We start from the raw sequence: 25,592 nt of genomic DNA, 5'->3' as shown, positions 1-25,592 counted from the left end.
ATCTTAATTCCCTGCACAACGGAAACCAACTAAGGACTTGCGTTCTAAAAAGTTTTCTTTTTCATTTAAAGAACGGAAAATCTTTAACATTTAATTTTAGTTAATTTCTACACTCAAAAAATATCAATAAATTACACCAAGGCCTTGATAAACGTAAATAGGGGGACTAAAGAAAATATCTAAACCGTGTTAAAAGGATGGTAACGTCAGTTGTGTTCAGCGTGTGATGCTTGCTCTGCCACTCACAGAAACTATTCATTGTCTTCTTAGCGTCCACTGTGTCACTCACATCAAACCCCTGCAAATACATTATGTGAGTAGCTGCTACGTCATACATTCTATTTATAGCATCACATATACATTTATTTGTTTTCTCAGCGTCCGATGTCTCACTAGCGGCCAAAACCTGCAAAACATCGTGTGAATTTGCTTATAAATCATACATTCTATGAATAACACAGACACATTCTCAGAATAGCTGCGACGTCGTATATTCTATAAATAGCATCACATACACATGTATTTGTCTTCTCATTGCCCGGCGTGTCACTCACGACCAACACCTGCAAAACATCGTGTGAATTTGCTATTACATCATACATTCTATAAATAACACAGCAGACACATTCTGTGAATAGCTGCGAAGTCATACATTCTATAAATAGCAGATTCTCTGTCTTCTCAGCGAAAGCTGTGTCACTAACACCTAACCCCTGCAAACACAGTATGTGAATAGCTTTGAAGTCGTACATTCGAAAATTAGTATGTTAAAACACCTTCTCAGCGTAAGTTGTGTTACTCACGTCAAAACCCTGCAAATACATTCTGTAATTTCATAATTCTATTAATAGCATCTTACACACTTTAAGTGAATAGCCATGAGCAATCAAATTGAATGAATACTATTGTAGTTTTGCACCGCAAAAGTAAAACACCCACGGCGATTAAAACGTCGCAAAATCGTATATGTTAACTAATTTATGCACAAAGTGTTAAAGGTGAGCTATTGTGTTCAGTATGTGTCCGTCCGTCTTTCTTCGTGCGTTATGCGGTGTCCGGGGTACGAGTTCCAGTTTACTTCGTTACCGCACGAGAAGCCCCATTTGTTGCTCAAACCGAACGAAAATATTTCCGGTTGTTAATTTGACAATATCTATGCCAAGTTCGATTTGGAACAGTTTTCATAGCAAGTAAGTTAACACTACACACGCGACATGTATTTATCAATCTTGGTAAACAAGTTGATTAACACTTCATACGCCATATTTATTGATCAATATTTGTCAAAAATTGGTGAACACTCCATACCACATTTATTGATCAATCTTGGTAAAAAGTTGGTCAACACTCCATACGCCACATTCATTGATCAATCTTGGTCAAAAAGTTGGTAAACACTCTATACGCCACATTTATTGAAAAAATTTGGTCAAAACATTGGTGAACTCACTCCATACGCCACATTTATTTATAAATCTTGGTCAAAAACTTGGTAAACACTCCATACGCCATATTTATTGATCAACCTTGGTCAAAAACTTGGTAAACACTCCATACGCCACATTCATTTTTCAATCCTGGTCAAAAAGTTGTTTAACACTCCATACTCCACATTAATTGATAAACCCTGGTCAAAAACTTGGTAAACACTCCATACGCCACATTCATTGTTCAATCCTGGTCAAAAAGCTGTTTAACAATCCATAGCCACATGTATTGGTCAACCTTGGTAAAAAAAAACTTGGTAAACACTCCATACATTTATTGATCAATCTTGATCAAAAAATAAATTTTGACAGGACCAAGACCGAGTGCGTATCTGTGTCATTTTTGTCCAAAAGCTAGGCCACGGGCCTAAATTTGATAACAAAATTAGCCGTGCTCTGTGAAAAAGACGTTAAATGCATGTGCGAAAGTGTCATCCCAGATTAGCATGTGCAGTCCGCACAGGATAATTAAGGACGACATTTTCCGCTTTTATGGTATTTTGCGTTTACATAAATTCTCTTCTTAGCAAAACTCCGGTTAAGGTGGAAAGTGTCGTTTCTGATTAGCCTGTAAGGACTGCACATACTAATCAGGAACGACACTTTGCGCACTTAAATTAAACCCCTTTTTCACAGAGCACAGCTCAGATTTATATCGTCAAGTTTTATCTCGTGCCCAATATAAAGCTCACATGTTTTGCTCAATATTGATGATACTTGGTAAAAATGTTTATCTTGGCAATACGTATATAACAATAGGCAAATTACAAACTCTCTACATGTTTCCGAAATCCATGTCACAAATTGAAACTTTGAAAAACTTGTTAACACCAGACGCCATATGAATGACTCAGTCTTGATGAAAATATGTAAGCATTTGTATCCTATTACCAGATGAAAATCGATAGTATAAGAACGATCGTATGAACTTGAGCTCTATACTATCACTAGTTTAAGATAAGAAATGGGTTTTACCAAAACATGAAGAATATGTGTTTGTCAACTACGTAAAAAACATCATCAAAAATGCGATGTTTGATATTTATTAATGGAAACGGAGAGGAAATTTATAGTTTATTATGTGAGCTTTGGATTAAGATGATCAAGTTTATCATGCGATGCTTCGAATCATGTTAGCGCGAAGCTTGCCTAATAATCATAAAATATCGCATTTTGTGACGATTTTATCTTTCCGTAGTTGACAAAAACATTCTCCAATTTTCAAAAAATCTGTTCTAAAAATAGTGATAGTATAAAGCTAAAGTTTATTCGATCGTTGTAATACTATCGATTGTCATCTGGTACTGGGATAAAATAGGATAAATAGAATAGTATGTGAGTTTCGTCGGCAAGCCTCGCGCTACAAAATGCGTTAACACTATTTAAAGCACATTTATGAGTTTAACTTAATGAAACTTGGTAAGATTGTAAATCTTGACGATATCTAGCCGTACTTAAATTATGGGTCCTTCATGTATCAGAATATTGTTTAAGCGCCTTAAATCTAAAGCAAAACTTTGTAACAAATATAAAAGTGACATGTGGGAATCAATATTGTTGAAAAAACAACAACACAATTCTTATTTTAGAAATATATATAGTACAAGTTCGGATCTGCGTCTAGTTGGTTTAACAAAGGTCATCAAGTGAAATCTTCGGCAATTGGTGTTTTTTGATAAAAGGTAAGCACTTAAGGGACAACAAGGCCCTCTTGTTCCATATGCGACTTTTATAGAAACAACGGTATCATGAAACGGGCACCGTACCTCAGTCACATGTATTGGACGAGTTGAACTCAACTATCGTGGATATCACGAGTTTGATAAACGATAATGTATTTTATGGTACACCATACAACATTGACCTATATTGGACGATCACAACTGTCTCTGACTTAACGATTTTAATCAACATTCATGGCTTTAACGGGCCTCCATAACAAAGTTACTAACATTGGACGAGTTGAACACAATGATCTCTGACAATAAGAGTTTCATCAACGTGCCAATGGACCGGTCTGCGAACAACTTCGACGCCTGAAACAAATAATAACATGTACAAGTCATGTAAGATCTCATGAAAACATTTCTAGATATTAAATTTATGGAAAACATATCTTTAACTCATTTGAACACAAACTAGTATTTGACAAATTAAAAATATTATATTAACGTTACCAAATCGATTTACGTATATAACATTGCAATCCACAACTGCTACTAACGTATCTCGTAATAGGAACGCGGACATACATTAACCCTTTACCTCTTAGATACATATTTTTACGCATTTGTAGTCCCTTAAAAAAAAAATTATTAAAATTAATTTAAGACTTTTCTTACTAGATTCAAGCTTTAAAGGTTTTTATTTCCAACAGCAAACAGCATAAAACTTGAACAGACGGCGAGTTACTCGCAGGCTGTTCTGGTTTTATGCTGGTTGCAAAAGCCATTTTCACTTTGCTTCTAATGGGGGAAAGGGTTAAACGAATTATACGAAACTCGTTATGGAAACGACAGTTATACTTAGATTCGTACTAACATCTTAATAAACAGCCATATACGAATATTTTATCATCAATAAGAATTTTGTTTTTAATAAAATCAAAATGTAAACGTACTAACAGATTTGATCGAGAATACAAACAGCTATTACTACAATTGATACTAAAATAAAACGGTTTCGCGGGACCAAAAATTACTTGCGGAGCCGATACAAAGGTTTGGCTACTTTACCTGGTCGTGTCGCTAATTCATGAAAGAGAATACGCTTGGTTTATTTGTAGTTGGATTAAATATGTGGTGTCATAGTGTATTCTCAAGCTTTTGTAAGAGTCGCTTTCATTTCCAAATTTAGAAAATGCAAGCACCAAACGAATGTTAGTTTATGTTTGGTTTGCTGAAACATGGTAAAAATATGTTTGAAAATAACATGGCGAATTTCTGAAACGGAACTTGTCTTGAAACTCTAAATCGACTTACACTGGAAACTGCTTGTAAAGCAAATCTTAATAAGTTCTTACTTTGCCTTCACATTAAAGTAAGACAAACTTTATGAGATGTTGAAAATATGTAGTTGTTTCTGTGGTTTGTATCGTTCTCTCAAGTAAATAATGTTTAATGAATATCTTAATTCTATACAAAACTTATAGTTGGGCCGCGCTATTCGAAATGGGGTTAAATGAATTGCTAATCAGTGACGACACTTTTCGCCTTTATTTTATTTTTCGTTAAACAGAAGACTGTTCTTGACAAAAATGTATTTAGGCTTCGGACAGCAAAGGCTTATCTGGGACGAAACATTACGCACATGTATTAAACCCAATTTTAAAAATTTGGTCGATACTAAATAAATAATAAATAAATACATGTTTCAGTATTTTAGTCAATATTTGATTAATTATAATATATATATAATACATTAACTGCTGATTGCTGCGACAAATTATTCCGATAAAGGAATCGCGTTATAAAATGCAGCTGTCTTTTTTGTATAAACTTATTTAAACACTGACCCGAAAAACCCGAAATTTCACGTTATTTATCTAATTTTGACTAGCCCTACAAACAACCAATATAATTTCCAATCACTTACGATGTTAAAGCCAGTGAAGGCATACTGTACAATCACTTACGATGTTAAAGCCAGTCAAGACGTACTGTACAATCACTTACGATGTTAAAGCCAGTGAAGACGTACTGTTCAATCACTTACGATGTTAAAGCCAGTGAAGACGTACTGGAAAATGTTGTCGTTGTGGAATCTCGCCATGACAGGGTCGACAACGATCCCCGCCTCTATGTACCTGTAGCGTGAAAGGAAACATGATCACAACAAACAACTTACAATGTATAAACAATTGGCAATGTACCAACAACTGGAAATGTACAATCTTATTGTTAAAGAAACAAATAGTTTATCAATAGAAAATACAAAAACTATAACTTCAAGGTTTGACTAAGGTGTTTATTGACCGGTAAAAAAGCCAACGCATTAAAAAAAGTTGTACTTGCTTCATTGCGGCAAAATAACATTTAATTCTAGTAACAAATAATAAAAATAGAACAACTATAACGTGTATGGGTAATCTTCTTTGCAATAAAGTTTGGATTACGTAAGTTGCTTAGTAACGTTGTCAGTCAGACATGATGAATTAGTGATTATACATAGAGATAATCACCACACAAGAGGACATTATATAAGACAGAACATAGAAGACAAGGTTTCAGCATTCATTCAGTATAGCTCTACTATGGATATTATGTAAGGATTATTATACGTGTGTGTTTTCGTGCCTAGTGTTGTGTCCAGTGTTTGGTGTATTTCGTCATACAGCTTTGCGATCGGTCTATTGCAAGATATTTAAAGGACCAAATGTTATAATGAGGCTGTTCAAACTGTAGGTTTGTTTTGTTTATAACAATCATTGAGATCTATTGTATTCCACATAGAGCTATTTCAATGAAGCGACAGTTTCACACCTAGTCCTGTATTTGTAACTGAGCCAAAGTGTGTGTTGTCTTTGGAATTATGAACGCTGCTGTTATTTCAGGGTATCGTAAACCATGCATTGTGTGATGTTAAATGTAATAAAATTGGTCGAACACACTGCCGTCAAGTGTCTACAAGTATGTCAAATGTTTCACACTGGCTGAATTGCGTTGGATGATTGTTTTAATTCAATTGTATGCCGCTCCTTCGTCGACTGGTATTATTGATACACGCCTAAAATGATCTATTTTTGGTGTGTTAGATTTGGAAAAAAATAATAAGAAATACAGCATCTTACATGGTACAAACATCCATAGGCCTCTCGCACAGAGACTTTTATGAAAAATACTTAGTATACTATAAATTTATGATCCGCGCTCTGTGAAAAGGGGGTTTAATGCATGTGCGTAATGTGTCGTCCCAGATTAAACTATGCAGTCCGCACAGGCTAATCAGGGGCGACACTTTCCCCCTAAACTGGATTTTTGTAAAGAAGAGACTATCTGTAAACGAAAAATACCATGAAGCGGAAAGTGTCTTCTCTGATTAGCCTGTGCGTACTGCACATGCTAATCTGGTACGACACATTTCGCACATGAATTAATCCCCCATTTCACAGAGCACTGCTTAATGTATACAAGGGATACAACTGACACACCAAGGTCTGAACTTAATCGAAACATAAGCCCTGTGATCTCACCTGGTTTTCATTTCGTTGACCTGGTGCCTCCCTTGTGCTTGAGAAGTGGGATAGAGTATGTCGGTAACGTCGTCTGCAAACGGCAAACACCGATCAAAGCTGAGGAACGTATTATGTTCTCTATATTTCATTATTAAAATATTATTACATCAACGAGTTTTACCTTTTCATCAAGAAAGTTTTCATATAATATAATAGCGAATTGTGATAGCTAAACTTCGATTTTCAATCAGCAAAAACAATCCAAAACGAGAGTCATACATATGAAAACCGTGATTAACGTGCGTATTTACTGTAGTATAAAGTCACCACTAAATAAAGACCGCCGACATTTTCTTTTAAACGATATTTGAATGGACAGTGTAATATGTTAAGTGTGCGTAGTCCTACCTTCCGTCTTGCACACGTGCTTGTCTCCCTGGTACCGGTAGATCAGATGATTGGGCGACGCTGACGTTGACGTCTGATCCGACGTCCGCTTCATGGGGTAGATGAACAGGCTCGTGTTGCCGAAACTGAGCAACCCTTTCTGTCAAGAGAACATCATTTTTTTATTTCAATATTGGAATACAATCATGTTTTTTATGGTTCTTTTGACCTTAAAATAAATGTTCAAAGGGGGTGATTCGTGTTGCAAAAACTGAGCATCCTTTTTTGTGAAGAAACAATATTTTCTTTTCAAAATCTTTTCACAAGAAATAAGATTCGCTTCTGTTAACAAATGAATTATAAATAATTTGATTTTTTTATTATATTCATTTTCTATATCCGTAGGATTGTTAAACTTCTTTAACCTCAATGATTTTTTTTAAATCGATTATTTATCACATTTCTTTAAAAGTGATCGATATCGCAACAAAAACATCACATAAGAGGACAATATCACTATATTTTAACTAGTACATGTATTTGATTTACGCCCACTCCCTTAAAGTTAACAATTTTTGCACTGAAATCAGTTTCAACTTATTGGATTCTAGCTCAGTTTAATGAAGGTCAAATGTTTTCCGAATCTTTATCTTGGGAAGAACAAGTACGTGGTTTCTTTCGAAATATCTTAAGATCGCTCATGAAATGTGGTTTAAACTGGGACATCAAAGAGGGACGCTTTATCTGCTACTTCATTATGACCTTAAATCAATGAAACAAGCTCCCTATGTCATCGACCCACACGGCCTTACCAGCCCTCCACAGACGCTGGCCGCCACCCAGGAGTCGTTGTGGGCGCTGGTAGTTCCGGTGTAGTAGCACGTGACGTCATGCTCCATGCAGGGGCTCACCGTTGAGTGGCCGCTTCCATTCACTTGACGGATGATGCAGCCTGCAAATACATTTTAGCCCCGTTCTGGAAAAACTGGGCTTAATGCACGTGGGTAAAGTGTCATCCCAGATTAGCCTGTGCATTCCTCGAGGTGACGGCACTTTCCGCTTTTATGGAATTGTTCATTTATAGTAGACAAAATCCAGTTAAGGCGGAACGTGTCGTCCCTGATAAGCCTGTGCGGACTGGACATGCTTATATGGAACGACATTTTACGCACATACGTTCACGTGCCGAATGATGCAGCCTGCGAAGGGAAACAGAAAATACCATGTCCAGACTACACACAGATTATTCAGCTTTATCAGAGATTGAGGTTTAATATGAAAAATCGGCCATGCCAATGTTATGGAGCTATTCATAATTTAGCCGCGCTTTAAGAAATCGGGTCTTAATGCATGTGCGTAAAGTGTTGTCACAGATTAGCTTGTGCAGTCCGCAGAGTCTCTTTAGGGAAGGTACTTTCCGCTTTGATGGATTAAATTGATTTAAATACTTACTTTCAAACAAACATCTAGTCTAGGCGGAAAGAGTCATCAATAATTAGCCTGTACGAACAGCACAGGCTAATCAGGGACGACACTTTACGCGCATGCATTAAGTTCCGTTTTCCAAGAGTCCGATTCATATATATTACCCGATGAAATCATGTTCGTATTCTTTCGCAGATTGATCGTGAACGTTTCGTTGCCGAACGACACTCGGTACTGCAGTGTTGGCGGCCGCTTCCGGAATTGCTTGACGTCGACGTCGGAATGTTCCGTTCCGTTCAAGAGATGCACGACAACCGACTGGTATTCCGGCACTGAGAACGTGAACAATATATTCACATGCAGATCAGTAATAATGTTATATGAGTTATATAATATCGCAAAACAACCGGCACTGAAAACGTGAAACATCTATCAGCAGATGCATGGACGGGATTGCAACTGTATGGGGCGGGGTGCTGAGTAATTCGTTATGGGAAATAAAGAGTTATTACCAAATCACTTCTGTTTTTATTTACAGGTTATGTGTATTGTAAATATAGGGTTTCGTTATAAATGACCATTTTTTAAAGTGCATTTGGTATCAATAATATACACATTTGAAATTAAGTGTTTGAAAAACAAATATTTGTAACAAAAAATCTTTGTTCAGTAGTTGAGAATAAACAAATAAAATATTTAAATTTAAGAGAATGGAATTTATCAAAAAAGAAAATAGGAATGCGCGCGGTTATTGAAGTATGTTAATAAATATAAGATTCAAATCAATTTCTGTAAACACAATTAAGACACAAAACGCTGTAGCAGAAACGTAATACATCAACAACACACATTTATTTTACATACAGTCAGTGGAGGCATCCGTCCCAAAGATGGCAATTCTCTCCAGAGTGTCTAACACAGGTATTGTGTCCGCTACTGTATACACCTGGAATTATATACGATGAAAATATGGATCTTGAAAGAACATAATAATGCATGAAAGAAAATATAGCAATTAAAAATATCGACAATTTGTTAATATCTTTTTAAGAAAGGCCTATTGAAATAAATTGAACATACTGAAACAATTCGTACCCGTAACGACGAGAAAGTGACCAAACAAGACATCCAAATAGACATCATGGCTATCCCCACATATGTCCACCAAATGATGGTTAAGGAGTTAAAGGTTTCACTTCGTGTACATGTATTCTTAAAACGGCTTAATCACTGCAACACTAACGATAACACCTTTTAACATACGATAACGCTTTGCACATAACTATACGTTTTATGGTTCGACTGAAAGGTTGAGCGTTAACTTTATAGCGTTCCGTGGTCTGTCATTATCCCGATTCCCAATTGACAACCCATGTTAAAGGGGCTTATCCACAGGTAGAACATACAAGTTGTTGATGAACATTGAAACTTACAGTAACAGAACAAAACGAACACAAAGATATGGGACCAAAACAGACTAACACATGAAACGAATGCAACACGACGGACGGATTACATGCTACATTGCAACGATAACGTGACTTTGTGAATCAATCTGACACAACCATCAAACCCGACGTTACTATAAACGTTACTCTCCGATCAACCCGACTCTTCCATTCAACCCGACGTTTCGATTAACGTGACCTTTCGATTCAACCCGAATCTTCCATTCAACCCGATGCTACGATTAACGTGACTCTACGAGCAAGCCGAAACTTTCGTGCAGCCCGACGCTACGATTAACGTGACTCTTCGATTCAACCTGACGCTTAGATGCAATCCCAACTATGATGAACGTTGTTTAATAACAAATAAAACTTATTTCGTTTCCACATAAACGCTGAAGTGTTATCGGATACGTTTGATAGATAGTAAATGCAATGCCTTTAATTCGAACAACCAACTGTTTCAACATCCCGCATTTGAATCTGGGCCATGGCAGTATTTGGGCTGTATTATGGTCCACATGGAACCAACATTCGTATAGGGCGCATTATCGTAATGCATCAATTAAAAAGTGTACAATTTATCAGTATAATGACGGACAACCTGGCGATTTGATAGCAGTTTATTTTCTGGCTGCGATAACATTTGATTTGTCACACTATACACCGAAATCCGGGTTAAACCGCGCCTCGACGTCTTTAGACAGGCTTATGAAAGAAAAATAATGTTTTTAATTTGATAAGCTTAATTTGCACAAAAAGCCGCATGATTTATGGCTAAAATATGATTGTTTGCAATTTATATCTGTTGCACCGATCTCATTTTTCAACAAAGTCAACACATTTGCTTGCACTTAGGCTAAAGTGTTTTTAAACACAGATGACATAATGTCAAATTCGATAAAAAAACAAGATTAAAGGGGTTATTTCATGTTTTGGTACATTGAAAAAAATTAAAGAAAATAGATTCGCGCATTTTTGTTGTTGCTATGATATTTGTTAGGAAACATGTTGTAATACTGAACATTAACTATGCTCTAAAATATCAATTATTTGCATCTTTTGATTATTTAAAAACCTAAAACTTATAAAGCGTTGCAATGCGAAACGATTGAATAATTTTGAGAGTTCTGTTGTTGTCGTTATATTTTGTGAAACTACTTGGATTGCGTATATAAAGTATAAAATACATCATTACTTGTATAAGCACGGATCGCCGAGTGGTCTAAGTTTTGGATGCTTTATCGGTATAAACTATTTAACGACAAACTTCAATATCTGCCAAAATCTGTGAAAAGGCCCCTTCAACGTCCCACGTTTTAGCCTGTGCAGCACACATGTTGTCGAAAAAGAGGCAATTTAAAAGTGACGCCACTTACTGTTATTCTATTATAAGGTTGATGAGACAACATACAACCATTATTGCGATTCGGAATGTCTGAAGCAGTTTGGACTACCCGATGCTTGCTTAGAAGAGGACTTTCTTATTAACAGGTTCAAAGTTGGGTAATATATCATAATCGCAAAAAGTGAACTTGTAGTGGATAAAAAGATTAGTTAAAATTCAATACACGATATGATTTTCAGTAGAAATGATCAATAAATGCATGTTTTCTCTCTAGATTATAACTAAAATGAATATACATTATCTAAGACTGCTGTTTTGAGAAAATAAAGTATTGGTTTACTTAGAAAGGTTCTTTCGTTTGTTTGTTTGTTCATTACGTTGCCTATTAATCTTAAGTAATGTTAATATGTCAAATGCATAAATAAGCCATTCAGACCCAAATGAATTTTTGTATCATGTATATAACTGCTGAACATAATGCAAATACATTGCGGGACGAAATAACGAAACACAGATAATGGTTATTTTGATTTAAAACAAAAAGGTGAGAAACTAGCATCTTGGTATTTAAGGAACGAAACGTGCAATCTAGTAGCAGTCATAGCAATTATAGGTCAGACTCTTTTATGTAGATTGTATAAAATAAAATAAAAACACAACGAATACCAGATGTACATGTTTTGTTTGGTTCGCGTGATGTAATTTGCTGTTTAGTCCGGCTCTGTTGAAGGATTCTCTCTGATATATTCTAAATTAAAACTCATGTGGTCCATGAATGGGGCTTGGTATCTCAGTCCTCTCCCAAATTTAAATTCCTAATTGCATATACTGCAACGACAGACGCACTTATGAACGCCCGATGAACCTGCATCATCTCAAAAGACAGTGAAAGAACGGTTTAAAACAATCATATCAGCATAAGGGCGACACGTTATTAAATACATTAAATTAATTAAAATATAACTGAAGGGGGCTGATAAACATTACATTATCTCGTAAATCAGCATCCCCACAACCCATCCTCTTGAAAATTGGTGAATTGATACAGTTTGTTGTCAGGTTTTACGTACAACCAATATTTTTTGGCAATACATTATTTATCAGAAATAAAACGGCGTCGGGTGAATAAAATAATTGTGATTTTAGTGATATTCTACTGCGCACGTGTGTCGATAATGTGTATTATAAGAGAAAATGCTGTTTGTACATCCAATTCGCGTTAGTAGACAACATATTTGTATACGGTTATCCTTTAAAAAAATTTATCCTGACGTCTTTAATCTTCAATTTTAAAGATGTTGAAACAAAAAACCGAGGAAAGCACAAACACCATAGAGCCGAAAGAGCGTATTGATTTAAAATAAATATAAAAACAAAGTGGCTTACCGGGTAAAAATAACCCTCCTCTTTAACGGAAAACACAAAAACAACGCCATCTTCGAAGTTAGTTTCAACAAGCATCACTCAAACCCGGTAAGCTCCCGTATACGCATCCCCCCTCCACCCCTTACATTGCCATTATCCGTAACTGTAACCTAATAATTTCTTGAACGTACCGGGTTTAAAATAGGTGCACGCAATATTTAATAGCTAGAACAAGGTTATTCCTTAAACAAAGCTAATTTTAAATGGGTGAAAATCAATATTTCACATTCGTAACATAATATTTGATGCAACATAGGTCCGGGTCAGAAAGTCTTTACAGTGTTTTTATAAATCTAGACGTGACATAGTGGTGATGAACTTCCCTAAAAGTTAAAAAGAACCATTTCCTATTTAATAAAGTGCATCTTGTTGCAGTTGAATTATTTCAACTAAAGAATTCAAAGGGAAAATGAAAAAATAGGAAATGTCTTTTGTAAGAACAATCAATTTTGAAATTAATAATCCTCTTGAGGTCCCAATTAAGGTGAAAATCGTGAAATTGTGGATAAACTTTGTTTAAATACATTTGAAAGTCAATTGCAGTTGTATAAATAAGGTTTAGTTATCTGTTTTCCCCGCCAAGGAAAAATTATTTGATAAAGAAATCTGTATCAACTTAACAAGGAATTTTGAGGGTCATCTATGAAGCGTTATGTACGGCATTTGACATTTCAAAAATCTACAAACTTGTTGTTTGTAGATGTTCTTGACCACTAGCAAATCGGGATGCGCGGAAAAAAAACTACGCTATTTTGTTTAGAAATACCAAGATTGTCTCGAAGTGATGTATCCATGTTTTATCAATGTTTTATCACATGCTATACCCTGTTTCCCATGTAATACAACCATTACATATTTTTTTTAATATTACACATGTTTAATACAACATTTTAAAGCGTTTTTATAGGCTAAGTTTTCGTTTATTGACCAATCGCATTTTGTTATTTTGCTGAAATGACGTTGTAACTTCAAATGACGTCACGAAATGTAAACAACTTTCGGGATTTATCATTATGTTTACGAAAATATTTATTTAATTTTCTCATTTAAAGCATGTGATACGGAATCCGGATAGGGCCAAGTTGAGTGTCGCGTGTCGACCTTCGAGGAGACTGGTAGTATTGGTAGTGGTAGTGAGACTGGTGGTAGTGGTAGTAGTAGTTGTAGTAGTGACATAATCAGGAGTAGTAATAGTAGCAGTAGCAGTGTAGTAGCTGTACCAACACCACCAGCAGTAGCAGTAGTATTAGCAGCAGTAGAAGCAGTAGCAGCAGCAGTAGCAGCAGTAGCTACAGTATCATCAGCAGCAGTTACAGTATTATTATTATTATTATTATTATTAGTAGTAGTAGTAGTAGTAGTAGTTGTGCTGCTACTGCTTCTAATGCAGCTACTACAACAACTACTACTCCTGCTACTGTTGGTGGTGCTGCAACAGCTACTACACTGCTACTGTTACTATTACTACTCCTGATTCTGCTACTACTACAACTACTACTACTACTACTACCACCAGTCCCACTACCATTACTTCTACTACTACTTCTACTACTACTACTACTACTACTACTACTACTACTACTACTACTACTACTACTACTACTACTACTGCTGCTACTACTACTACTACTACTTCAACTACTTCTACTACTACTACTACTACTACTACTACTACTACTACTACTACTACTACTACTACTACTACTACTACTACTACTACTACTACTACTACTACAACTACTACTACTACTACTACTACTACTTCTACTACTACTACTGCTACTACTAGTACTGCTACAACTTCTACTACTACTACTGCTGCTACTTCTGCTACTATTGCTACTCCTGCTACTGCTGCTACTGCTGTTTCCCCTGCTACAGCTGCTACTGCTACTACTGCTGCTGCTACTGCTGTTGCTGCTGCTGCTGCTGCTACTGCTGCTACTGTTACTACTGCTGCTACTCCTGTTAATCCTGCTACAGCTGCTACTGTTACTACTGCTGCTACTGCTTCTGCTGCTACTGATGCTGCTGCTTCTACTGCTGCTACTGTTGCTACTGATGCTGCTGTTACTGCTTCTACTGCATCTACTACTACTACTACTACTACAACAACTACTTATACTGTTACTACTGCTACTGCTACTGCTGCTGCTGCTACTTCTACTGCTGCTGCTGCTGCCACTGCTGCTGCTGCTACTCCTGCTGCTGATACCGATGCTGCTGCTAATGCTTCTACTGCAGCTACTACTACTACTACAACAACTACTACTACTGCTACTGCTGCTTCTGCTACTGATGCTGCTGCTACTGATGCTGCTGCAGCTGCTGCTTCTGCTTCTACTGCAGCTACTACTACTACTACTACTTCAACTACTAATACTGCCATTGCTGCTGCTCCTGCCGCTACTTCTTATTCTGCTACTGCTTCTGCTACTACTGTTGCTACCAATGTTGCTGTTACTGCTTCTACTGCAGCTACTACTACTACTACTACTACAACAACTACTAATACTTTTACTACTGCTACTGCTGCTACTTCTGCTTCTGCTGCTACTGCTGCCACTGCTGCTGCTACTACTGCTGCTTCTGCTACTGCTTCTGCTGCTGCTGCTACTCCTGCTGCTGATACTGATGCTGCTGCTTATGCTGCCTCTGCTTCTACTGCAGCTACTACTACTACTACAACAACTACTACTACTGCTACTGCTGCTGCTGCTACTGCTGCGGCTGCTACTGCTGCTGCTGTTTTTGCTGCTTCTGCTTCTATTGCAGCTACTACTACTACTACAATAACTACTAATACTGCTACTGCTGATACTGCTACTGATGCTGATACTGCTGCTGTTACTGCTGCTGCTGATACTGCTGCTTCTGCTGCTGCTACTGCTGATGCTGCTGCTGTTGCTGCTGCTGCTGTTTTTGCTGCTACTAGATGCCGCTATTTTTACTTATGCTGAAAAAGTTACTATAACACCTTGCTTGCATATGAAAAAATTACTCCCACACCGGTCGACACACGACATTCTCTCGACGCTCTCTCGACGCTCTCTCGACGCATGACAATCTTGACTGTCGACTAATTTGTCGCGCGTCGTATTGAGCGTCGAGAGAATGTCGTGTGTCGACCATGTTGACTGTCGACTGATTTGTCGTGCGTTGAGAGAATGTCGCGAGAATGTCGAGTGTCGCGCTCGAACGTCGACACACGACATTCTCGCGACATTCTCTCTCCAGATCGTATATTTATTCATGTAAAGCTTTGCTAGGACGGCCGCAGATTTTAAATGTTTCATCCAACACAATAACAGGATGAGTCTGCGATATTTGTGTTACTTCGTTGTCTTATTTACAGTTTTTTAAATTGTGGAAGCAAGCTGTGATAAAATATCTAAAATTGTATTTTTTAAGTCTGTAAGCAAGTCTATTAAATTATTAAATGCACGAGGATACAAAATCTTAGCACTACAAAAGGTCGTGCAAAGTTAACCATGAGCTTGATTATGATACTGTACATGACACTACGTTGACGATTACGATTTATTTATATGACAAAGACACGATTTTACGATAGTTTCGATAATATATTATTATATCATTTATTACGATAAATTTCGCATTAAAACTATCCCGCTGTCCCGTTATCGTCATTGTACTATCCGTGAGTCAATCGTGATACATCTTCGGAACCTCCGTACGATATGCAATAAATTGTTATCTGATCTTACAACGCTCATGAGTCCATGTGGTTGCGTTATTATTATCAAACGATATAAGCAGAGACAAGTGTGTCATCTTGGTTACGTCAAATCTAAGTTAAGTTGATGAGTTATTATATCCCCTCAATGGTAAGAGTGTTTTATCCAGGCCGTTTTAGCGTGGCGCGGCGCCACGCCGCTTTTTTGAAGCGCCTCGCTGCCCCTTTCAAAGCAAATCAGCGCCACGCTGCCCTTTTCAAAGGCCGCCGCCCTGTTTTCCGCCGTGCGCGACCTTATTGATAACATCTTAATTGCCTCTTAACCAAGCTTCTAAGCCGACTATTATCAGCAAAGATTCACGCGGTTGTTAATACGTCATGCGTGAATAACCATGTGTCAATATCAATCGATAATTTCAGTGGCTTTGTAACACTAGTCGGTCCGGATACAATCGTGCACAGTTACTTAGGAGACTTGATGAAAACCTCGATGTTATTCACGTGGAAATTGTGCATTTCATGCATAATTCAGTTATATCAAAACATTTATTTTTACGCGTAATTAAATATTAAAAAAACACCAGTTGTATCTGTAAAATATTGATTTGATTTCAATTTAATGCAAAACAGTTTTAAGTTAATAAAAATTAATTTACAGGGCTTGCACTAAGCGGCGTACGGCCGTATATTACGCCCGATAATTGTTTCCATACGCCGATTACAAAACCCCATGACGTCCACTGTACTTCCTGAAAATTGGCCATACGCCGAAAATAGCAACCTGTGACATACTAAAGCTGTCGATTAAAATAACGCTCCGCCTCCTATCCAATACAATTGGCGCAGGCTCATATTAAACCTGTCGATTAAAATAAAGCTCCGCCTCCTATCCAATACAATTGGCGCAGGCTCACAGTAGATGTGTGTTGATGAATTGTAGCAGACGACAATCTTAACACGTTTGCTGTTCACGGTTAGGCAGACCGCGCTTAATTGGAGCACGTGCTTGTTACGTGTGAATGTCGGCAAAGAAGTTGATACCCCGTCTTGGACCCTGCTTGGCCAAAAGTTGTTAATTGTTGTAACAGTAGTAGGCCTGCACCATTGGTTCAATTAAGAACATTATGACCCGTTTGTAACTTGTCAAAATATGTTAATTGGCAAACACAGATATGAATTTTACAAAAATATTGAACTTGTACCACTTATCATTCGTGTTTAGAATGTCACAACGTACGCTTTCCGATTTTGGCATTCCACTTTCGACGAAACGTAAATTAGAAATTGATGCAAATTGCTTTGTAAGCAAAACAAGTTTATATCGGAGACCATTTAACGTTTATTGAATTAATTGACAATGAACAAAAGACAGTACGGCGCCGTTCCTAGTTACACCTTTTGCGAAATAAAATGAACACAGTGCAACACGTGGTCATGAAAACAATGTCATTACGCAGAACTTTCTGACTATTCAACAAAGTGTTAGTGTTTGTGAATCTCCATTTAAGATGCATATAAAGGACTTGTTTGTGCAATGTGTGTAACGTTTTAAATATAAATAATTGCTTAAGAGGGTAACTCATTTCACAGTATTCTAAGACTTCTTTGAAAAGCTATAGTTTGTATAAGATATATATCATATGGTGTTTAATCTTGTTTTTTGTTACTACATGAAAATATAAAACACATAATAAAATATACATTCTGGATTTTGTTGGTTTAATTATTCAACAATAAATCTCAAAACTATACATACAATGTTTATGTGTAACAAAGCTTGTTATTAAGTCACTATACAGATATATTTGTGCCCTTTTTATGGATGTCGCGCGCTAAAGTGCCCTTCTTTGAAATTTTGCACCACGCCCTTTTTCCTTCCTGTATAAAACACTAGTCTGTCCTCTTTGTGTATATGGCGCCCTATTACATTTACCAACATCTTTTTAAGCCATTTGTTGAAATCGCTTGCCTGCATGATGGGCAGAACTGTGAGTGAGTTTATACGTCTGTCAATCAGTTCAATTATGTATATGTGATGTGCCGGTATACGCTTTGCAGCAACACCGACATTCGTAAATCCGGATCAGAAAATTATACAGTTAAAAGTCAATGCTTGGTAATCATAATGCATGTAATTACTTTATTGGAAACACAGACCAAAATATAACTCGGGGTAGGTACACAGGCCGAACTAAAGCTTGCGAGTATAAGGATACATTAAATAATACGATCATGCAGAAAAGAATTATTAGTTCAATGAACGAATACAAACATGTATTATTTAGACCATATATAAGCAAATAGAAAATTCCAGTAGCAAATTAGAAAAAAAGAAGCACAAACTTATAACATAGAATTTAAACAATTAACATACAACAATCGCATATAATATTTTTATACATACAGCAACTCTAAATGTACATCATTTTAATCAAAATATTAACTGAGATAATAAAATAAACCACAAACATTCATGCTTCTAAAATCATAACAAACAATGTTTGTCAGAATAGACGCAACAGAACAAATGAGCCGTGCTCTGTAAAAAGAGCGTTGAATTCATGTGTGTAAAGTATCGTCCCAGATTAAACCTGTGCAGTCGGCACAGGCTAATCAGTGACGACACTTTCCGCCCTTATGATATTGTTTGTGTAAAGAAAGTCTTTTCTTAGGAAAAACCAAGGTTAGCTGGAAAGTGTCACTTAACGCACATGCGTTAAACCCCCTTTTCACAGAGCGCGGCTCATATAATTATATTTTTCTAAGGCGCTTGGAGTGGTACCAATGCCTGATTTGGAAGCGTTATAGGCTAACCTATAAACATTCAACAACTGAACAATTTCTGATATTGTATTTTAATAAAACAGGCACCTTTGTATCAAGCCGATATCAACGCAGGTGTGATAAATTATATATAGTGGTATAATAAAGAGATAAAGAGGCGCAGTCAATATATAGAGGTACGACATAATATCACTCGAAATCAAACGTATTTTTTTTTATTTCGGCAGAAATGAAACAGATTCAACAAGTCAAACGAATTGAAACAAAGATGTAGTACATTCAACACACAAAAATCATCACAACTGCTCAAACTTATTTTACAAATATTTCCCGCCAGAAGTGCAGAGCGGTAGAGTTTTTTTTAACTAATTCGTTCAAAATGGCGGCGTATAGTTTTGATAAACAAAAAATGGTTACTTATCGTTATGTAAAATATCAGGCTCGACACGAATAAAAACCGGCTCGGCAAGCGTCGCCTTTTATTTATTCTTAGCCTCTTAACCTGTTATTCTCTTTTTTCATACTTGATAAGCTTTTTATTACGTATACCGGAAGTTGTTATATGAGTAAATGCTTCGACGAAGGTCATAGTACTACTTAACAAAACAAACAGTTTGATACCAATTTGTTATATATTGTAGACACAAAATGCAACACACACAAAAAATTAACCGAAAGGGCTCATGACGTCTTGGTAAACAAATCACACGTCATAAACATTTTCATGTTGTTGTTGTTTTAAATCCAGCTTGATTATATTTCATGATTTCTTTAATAACCTTACTTTAATTTATAATAAACATAAAAAAGGCTCGACACGTATAAAACAATCACTCGACAAGCCTCGCCTTTCACTTTTTTCTTCGCCTTACCTAATAGATTACACAACTACATGGCAGTAACCTGTTATTCTCTATGTACTGGTCTGAATCCAGATAAAAATTCACGCAGTTAATCAAGTGAAATGTGTGAATGTACATAATGATAATAGATGCAATTACACGTTGAAGTGTTTATCTTGAAACAAGGTAGATAGCTCAAGACTTGGTTTGAAGCAAAGTTTAAAGAACAAATTGACAAAATTCTGCAAGTGAATCACACTATTCTTGACATAATTTTCACATTCCTTCAAGAATGGTAGTATTGTTTCACATTATCAATTTATCAATATATACCAGAAATAGTAACGTGCATTCAATTATTGACGCTAAAAATAAACTACTCCGTAGTTTTAAATTGAATTTTATATGTGTAATCATTGCTTAAAATGACTGACCAACAATGGGTAGGACGATGTTATTCATTCAGCTTTTAAATATGTTCCAATTCCCATTAAGCATATTTTCTATCCATTCGAAACAAAACCAAAAGAGGGACTCTAAACGGTGATTTTAATTTATGAAATACAAAAACTACAACATTTGAAAGAAAGAAGTTTCTTAAGGCTTTGTCTTCGTGATTAGTACAAATTCTAACAACAATACACTATCTGTATATGATATAACGACGAGAACCGGATACAATACAATAAAATGGTGAATCATCATTCATTATCTTATTACTCTAAATATTTTGTATGCAATTGCTCTTTATTTCACAGCTACTAGCAAAAAGCAATATTATTTACATATTCACTCACAATCATTACTAACAAAACTTTTTTTTTCAATTTTCAAATGTTTTTGCAGATGAAATATATTATGGAGTCAAATATCTTATACACGATATAGTCAACAAAGTCTACACAGCGAAGGCAGTATAGCGATTTTCTAATAATGGCCCTTGTGCGCTCATCTGAGTTCAAGGATTTGACCAAGTGATCTAGTTTTTTACCACACCTGACCCAGATTCAAACCTGACCTTTATATTGTCATAAAACATTTTGTCCTGGTTTCATCAAGTTTGAGTCATATATTGGGCCTTTAGGTTAGAAACAAGGTTTTTCAAAGATTTGACCTGGAGACCTAGGTTTGGGAAGCAAGGAACCCAGATTCAATCTTGGCCTAGACAATATCAGGATTACAATGCCGGCAAAGTTGTATCATGAATGAGTAATAAATAAGGTCTTTAAGTGGTAACAATTGTGTCTTTTTTAAACATTTTACATGGTCACCTATTTTTACGCTAACCTGACCCTGATTATTTCATTGTCCAGATAAATATGCTGACCAAGTTTAATCAAGATCGGATAAAACATGTTACCTCTAGAATGTTAATGAGCTAACAGTTGATGACACACAAAGCACAATACACGCTGAAAGAAAACGGGCGTAGGGTGATTACAATAGCTTGCCTTGACCACTTCATGCTCAGGTGAGCTAACTATAATGAATGACATTATTTCCATGTTTTGATCAGGTCTAATTGTAGCTAATCTGACTGTCATGACTATAACTAGGACACATTTTAAATGACGATATGAAATTAGATCTGAATAAAAGTCTAAAAAACTTTAATACATACAAAAACAAACATGCACTTCAAAACCAAAATTCAATGATTTTAATAAAATCGCAACCGTTTACCGAAAGTAAATTACATGCATTACGCAAATTCCGTTCATGTAAAATTGTACAAAAAAGGAAAATAATAAAACGGTTGAATTTAATTATAAAAGCTTCTTAATTTATTGAAATAGAAATTGGAATGAATAATAGTATAAATAAAGTAATGTTGTAATTACTTTCTTTATTTGCTTTTTTGTCAATTAAAATGTCGGAACTGTTTTTGTTTTGAATTCATTGATGTTGTTGTGGCTCCAACATCCAACTATTAGTTTTCTCGTTTCTTCATTAAAGTAAACAGATGAAGGTCTTACAACAGAGATGGTATTGAGGATTGTCTTGCCAACTGTATCCACTTGACTTATGGACTTGTTACCAAAGACGAAAGCCTGCCCTGTGGCTGCCACATGTATGTTAGCTGTAATCCAGCCGTTTTTGAATGCAGGATATTGGAACGTAGCTGTGACTGTTCCATCCCTGGTCAGCGTGCGAAGCATGCCATCATTATTGTCCGCTACGTAGATCCTCTTCCCATCCGGACTCACCCCAACACCTTCAACTAAATGAGGAATACAACTTACACAATCTGGCACGAAATCTTGAATATTAGTATTTCTTTCTAAATAGTATTAGCGTAAGCTCACTTATTCTCATATCAATAGTTAGCAAACAGTTATCGTTCAAATGTATAACCTTTAAATGGAAAAACACCTGAAATAAACAATAGGAAAATATTTATTTAAAAAAACTAAATCAACTTTAAAAGAGTATTACGACTTTATAACATTAAATACTTAAGCCAGTTATTCTTAAAAAATATAAGAAATTTTGAAAAATTTGGACAGCATGTGATGCTTAGTGTGTTAAGCTTCTTTTGTTGTAAACAACATTATTAGTACATAACTCATTAATGTCATGATTTAGATACTTTGATAATTGCAACACCTGTCAAACAATTTTAATTGATCGGAGATGACGTTTCGGAACAGGACTAGAGTGCATGATTTCAATTAGCGTCATTGTAACCCTTATAGAACATTAAAGTCGGTCCTTCACCATGTGCCTGCCCTATGTAATTAACAGCCGTATTGATACAATCTACGCTCAGATGTCATCTTTATCAAGTTCATGCATATGTAAACACAAAGTGCAAAGCATCCCTGAAACAAGGAAAATAATAATGTACTCATATATCACCTTGGAATAGTGCAGTTCTATCTTCGTATAACTTCTTAACTAACCGTCCGTCCATTGTGTATTCGTACAACGCATTACCGGAAGTTACAAACACTTCTGCATCGACATGCGCAATTCCATAACAGACATGATTCATTTTTAGAACCTGTTTGCGTATAATCTTTCCGTCATCTACCCGTAATAAATGAATCCCGTTAAGAGCATCGGCTATAGATTTGCTAACAGTCACCGCCATTTCAAAGGAGGAAATGCTACACATGGACCACGGAGTAGTAGGAAGCTGAACTTGATCAATCACCTTGTACGCCTGATTTAGGAGTTTCACACAAGTATTGTTCCAGTCAGCAATGACGAGATCCCCGTTCGAAGTCGTACATATACCCGTAATCGCACATACGGATTTATCAGTAGCTGTTCGAACATTATATTCTGACTTGTCCTCGATGCTGACAATCTTGTTTGGATCAACGTTATGCTGTGGATCGCCTATGATGATTTTCCCAAGATCAGTGCAGTCTGCATGACATTGAATCAATTCACGGTTAGGCTGGAATTTAATATCAGTTCCATCATTCTTGATCATGCGTTTTAGGAGTAAATCTGCTGCAGCAGTTTGATCAATACATTTTCTTAACGTAATAAACGTTCGTTCAGGTAGAATATTGTCTTTGAGCTTAGCGCCATATATCTTTAACTTTGAAATACAGTCTAAGCATCGCTTGGTGTCATCTTTAATGGAATTATTTAAGCGCTCGTGAATTGATTCCAATTCTCTTATGGTGTTTTGCTGAAGTCGGTCAAGATTCTCGTTGATCTGTCGACGTTCATCAAGTATTTCTTCACAAATTTGTTCGTAAGAAGCTTTAAGTGATTTTATGTTATTTTTTCCTCTGTCCACCATATCCTTTAAACGCTTCTGCGACTTTTCTATTCCTTTCGTCACTTGAACAAGGGGTATACGTTGTGAGTTTGATTTGGCCTGTTCAGCCAATGTAAACACCTTACTGCATTGCCTGAAATGCAAATGTGCGTTAAACGGAACATATGGATGTAGATTATTCTGATTATTCTATGTCGAGTCTTACGTCATGCTGCTAATGTTGATGTTAATTAATGGCGATACTGGTGATGATGAAGATGTTGGTGGTGATGATTGTTGAACATGATGATAAAGGCGATGGAGACGATGTTGTTGTTTTTTAATAGCAATAATGATAAACATAAATATTTAAATACTTACATTAATAATGATATTGATGATAATAATGATAATAATACTAATACTACTAATAACAAAGACTGTTTGTAAAACATGCATGCCCCCCATATGGGCTGTCCGTTGTAGTGGCAGCCATTGTGTGAATACGTTTTTTGTCATTGTGACCTTGACCTTTGACCTAGTGACCTGAAAATCAATAGGGGTCATCTGCGAGTCATGATCAATGTACCTATGAAGTGTCATGATCCTAGGCAAAAGCGTTCTTGAGTTATCATCCGGAAACAATTTTACTGTTTCGGGTCACCGTGACCTTGACCTTTGACCTAGTGACCTCAAAATCAATATGGGTCATCTGCGAGTCATGATCAATGTACATATGAAGTTTCATGATCCTAGGCGTAAGCGTTCTTGAGTTATCATCCGAAAACCATTTTACTATTTCGGGTCTACGTGACCTTTGACCTAGTGACCTCAAAATCAATAGGGGTCATCTGCGAATCATGATCAATCTACCCATGAAGTTTCATGATTCTAGGCATATGCGTTCTTGAGTTATCATCCAAAAAACCATTTTACCATTTCGGGTCACCGTGACCTTGACCTTTGACCTAGTGACCTCATGATCGATAGGGGTCATCTGCGAGTCATGATCAATCTACCCATGAAGTTTCATGATCCTAGGCATATGCGTTCTTGAGTTATCATCCGAAAACCATTTTACTATTTCGGTTCACCGTGACCTTGACCTTTGACCTTGTGACCTTAAATTCAATAGAGGTCATCTGCGAATTATGATCAATCTACCTATAAAGCTTCATAATCCTAGGAGTATGCGTTCTTGAGTTATCATCCAAAAATCATTTTAATTTTTCGGGTCACCGTGACCTTGACCTTTGACCTTGTGACCTCAACATCAATAGGAATCATCTGCGAGTCATGATCAATCTACCTATGAAGTGTCATGATCCTAGGCGTATGCGTTATTGAGTTATCATCCAAAAACCATTTTACCATTTCGGGTCACCGTGACCTTGACCTTTGACCTAGTGACCTCAAAATCAATAGGGGTCATTTGCCAGTCATGATGTATCTTACGATGAAGTTTCATGATCCTAAGCGTATGCGTTTTTGAGTTATCATCCGGAAGCCATTTAACTATTTCGGGTCACCGTGACCTTGACCTTTGACCAAGTGACCTCAAAATCAATAGGGATCATCTGCGAGTCATGATCAATCTACCCATGAAGTTTCATGATCCTAGGCATATGCGTTCTTGAGTTATCATCCGGAAACCATTTTACCATTTCGGGTCACCGTGACCTTGACCTTTGTTCTAGTGACCTAAAAATCAATAGGGGTCATCTGCAAGTCATGATCAATTTACCTATGAAGTTTCATGATCCTAGACCCAAGCGTTCTTGAGTTATCATCTGGAAACCACCTGGTTGACGGACCGACAGACCTACCGACAGACCGACCGACATGTGCAAAGCAAAAT

At 36.5% G+C, this 25,592-nt stretch overlaps 2 protein-coding genes and 1 pseudogene across 6 annotated transcripts in view; all 3 read right to left on the bottom strand.

Moving 5' to 3' along the window:
- The window catches only part of LOC127839531 (A disintegrin and metalloproteinase with thrombospondin motifs 6-like), a 12,787-nt gene extending 2,962 nt beyond the window's left edge, over nucleotides 1–9,825 (bottom strand). Inside the window, exons 1-9 of the mRNA XM_052367922.1 lie at nucleotides 9,568–9,825; nucleotides 9,337–9,418; nucleotides 8,637–8,804; nucleotides 7,860–7,999; nucleotides 7,069–7,207; nucleotides 6,679–6,751; nucleotides 5,202–5,292; nucleotides 3,440–3,523; nucleotides 186–298 (exon numbers count right to left, since the gene is read on the bottom strand). Coding sequence (XP_052223882.1) covers nucleotides 186–298; nucleotides 3,440–3,523; nucleotides 5,202–5,292; nucleotides 6,679–6,751; nucleotides 7,069–7,207; nucleotides 7,860–7,999; nucleotides 8,637–8,804; nucleotides 9,337–9,418; nucleotides 9,568–9,615 — 938 coding nt within the window. The 5' untranslated portion in view covers nucleotides 9,616–9,825. The remainder of the gene's footprint in view (nucleotides 1–185; nucleotides 299–3,439; nucleotides 3,524–5,201; nucleotides 5,293–6,678; nucleotides 6,752–7,068; nucleotides 7,208–7,859; nucleotides 8,000–8,636; nucleotides 8,805–9,336; nucleotides 9,419–9,567) is intronic.
- Nucleotides 9,826–14,282: 4,457 nt separating this feature from the next.
- On the bottom strand, nucleotides 14,283–15,410 carry LOC127837037 (uncharacterized protein DDB_G0271670-like; annotated as a pseudogene).
- Nucleotides 15,411–21,334: 5,924 nt separating this feature from the next.
- The window catches only part of LOC127837033 (tripartite motif-containing protein 45-like), a 166,871-nt gene continuing 162,613 nt past the window's right edge, over nucleotides 21,335–25,592 (bottom strand). For 4 of the 5 annotated variants that reach the window (XM_052363786.1, XM_052363789.1, XM_052363787.1 and 1 more), the window contains exons 3-4: nucleotides 22,876–23,173; nucleotides 21,335–22,237 (exon numbers count right to left, since the gene is read on the bottom strand). In XM_052363786.1, the coding sequence (XP_052219746.1) occupies nucleotides 21,882–22,237; nucleotides 22,876–23,173 (654 nt within the window). In that variant the 3' untranslated portion in view covers nucleotides 21,335–21,881. Of the gene's footprint in view, nucleotides 22,238–22,875; nucleotides 23,889–25,592 lie in introns of all 5 variants that reach the window. The other variant, XM_052363785.1, reaches the window with a different exon arrangement.

Source organism: Dreissena polymorpha, chromosome 7 (assembly GCF_020536995.1).
Source record: "Dreissena polymorpha isolate Duluth1 chromosome 7, UMN_Dpol_1.0, whole genome shotgun sequence".
In the NCBI taxonomy this organism is placed as follows: domain Eukaryota; kingdom Metazoa; phylum Mollusca; class Bivalvia; order Myida; family Dreissenidae; genus Dreissena; species Dreissena polymorpha.
The sequence above is the reverse complement of the archived record's forward strand: the minus strand, read 5'-3'. Positions and strand labels throughout refer to the sequence as shown.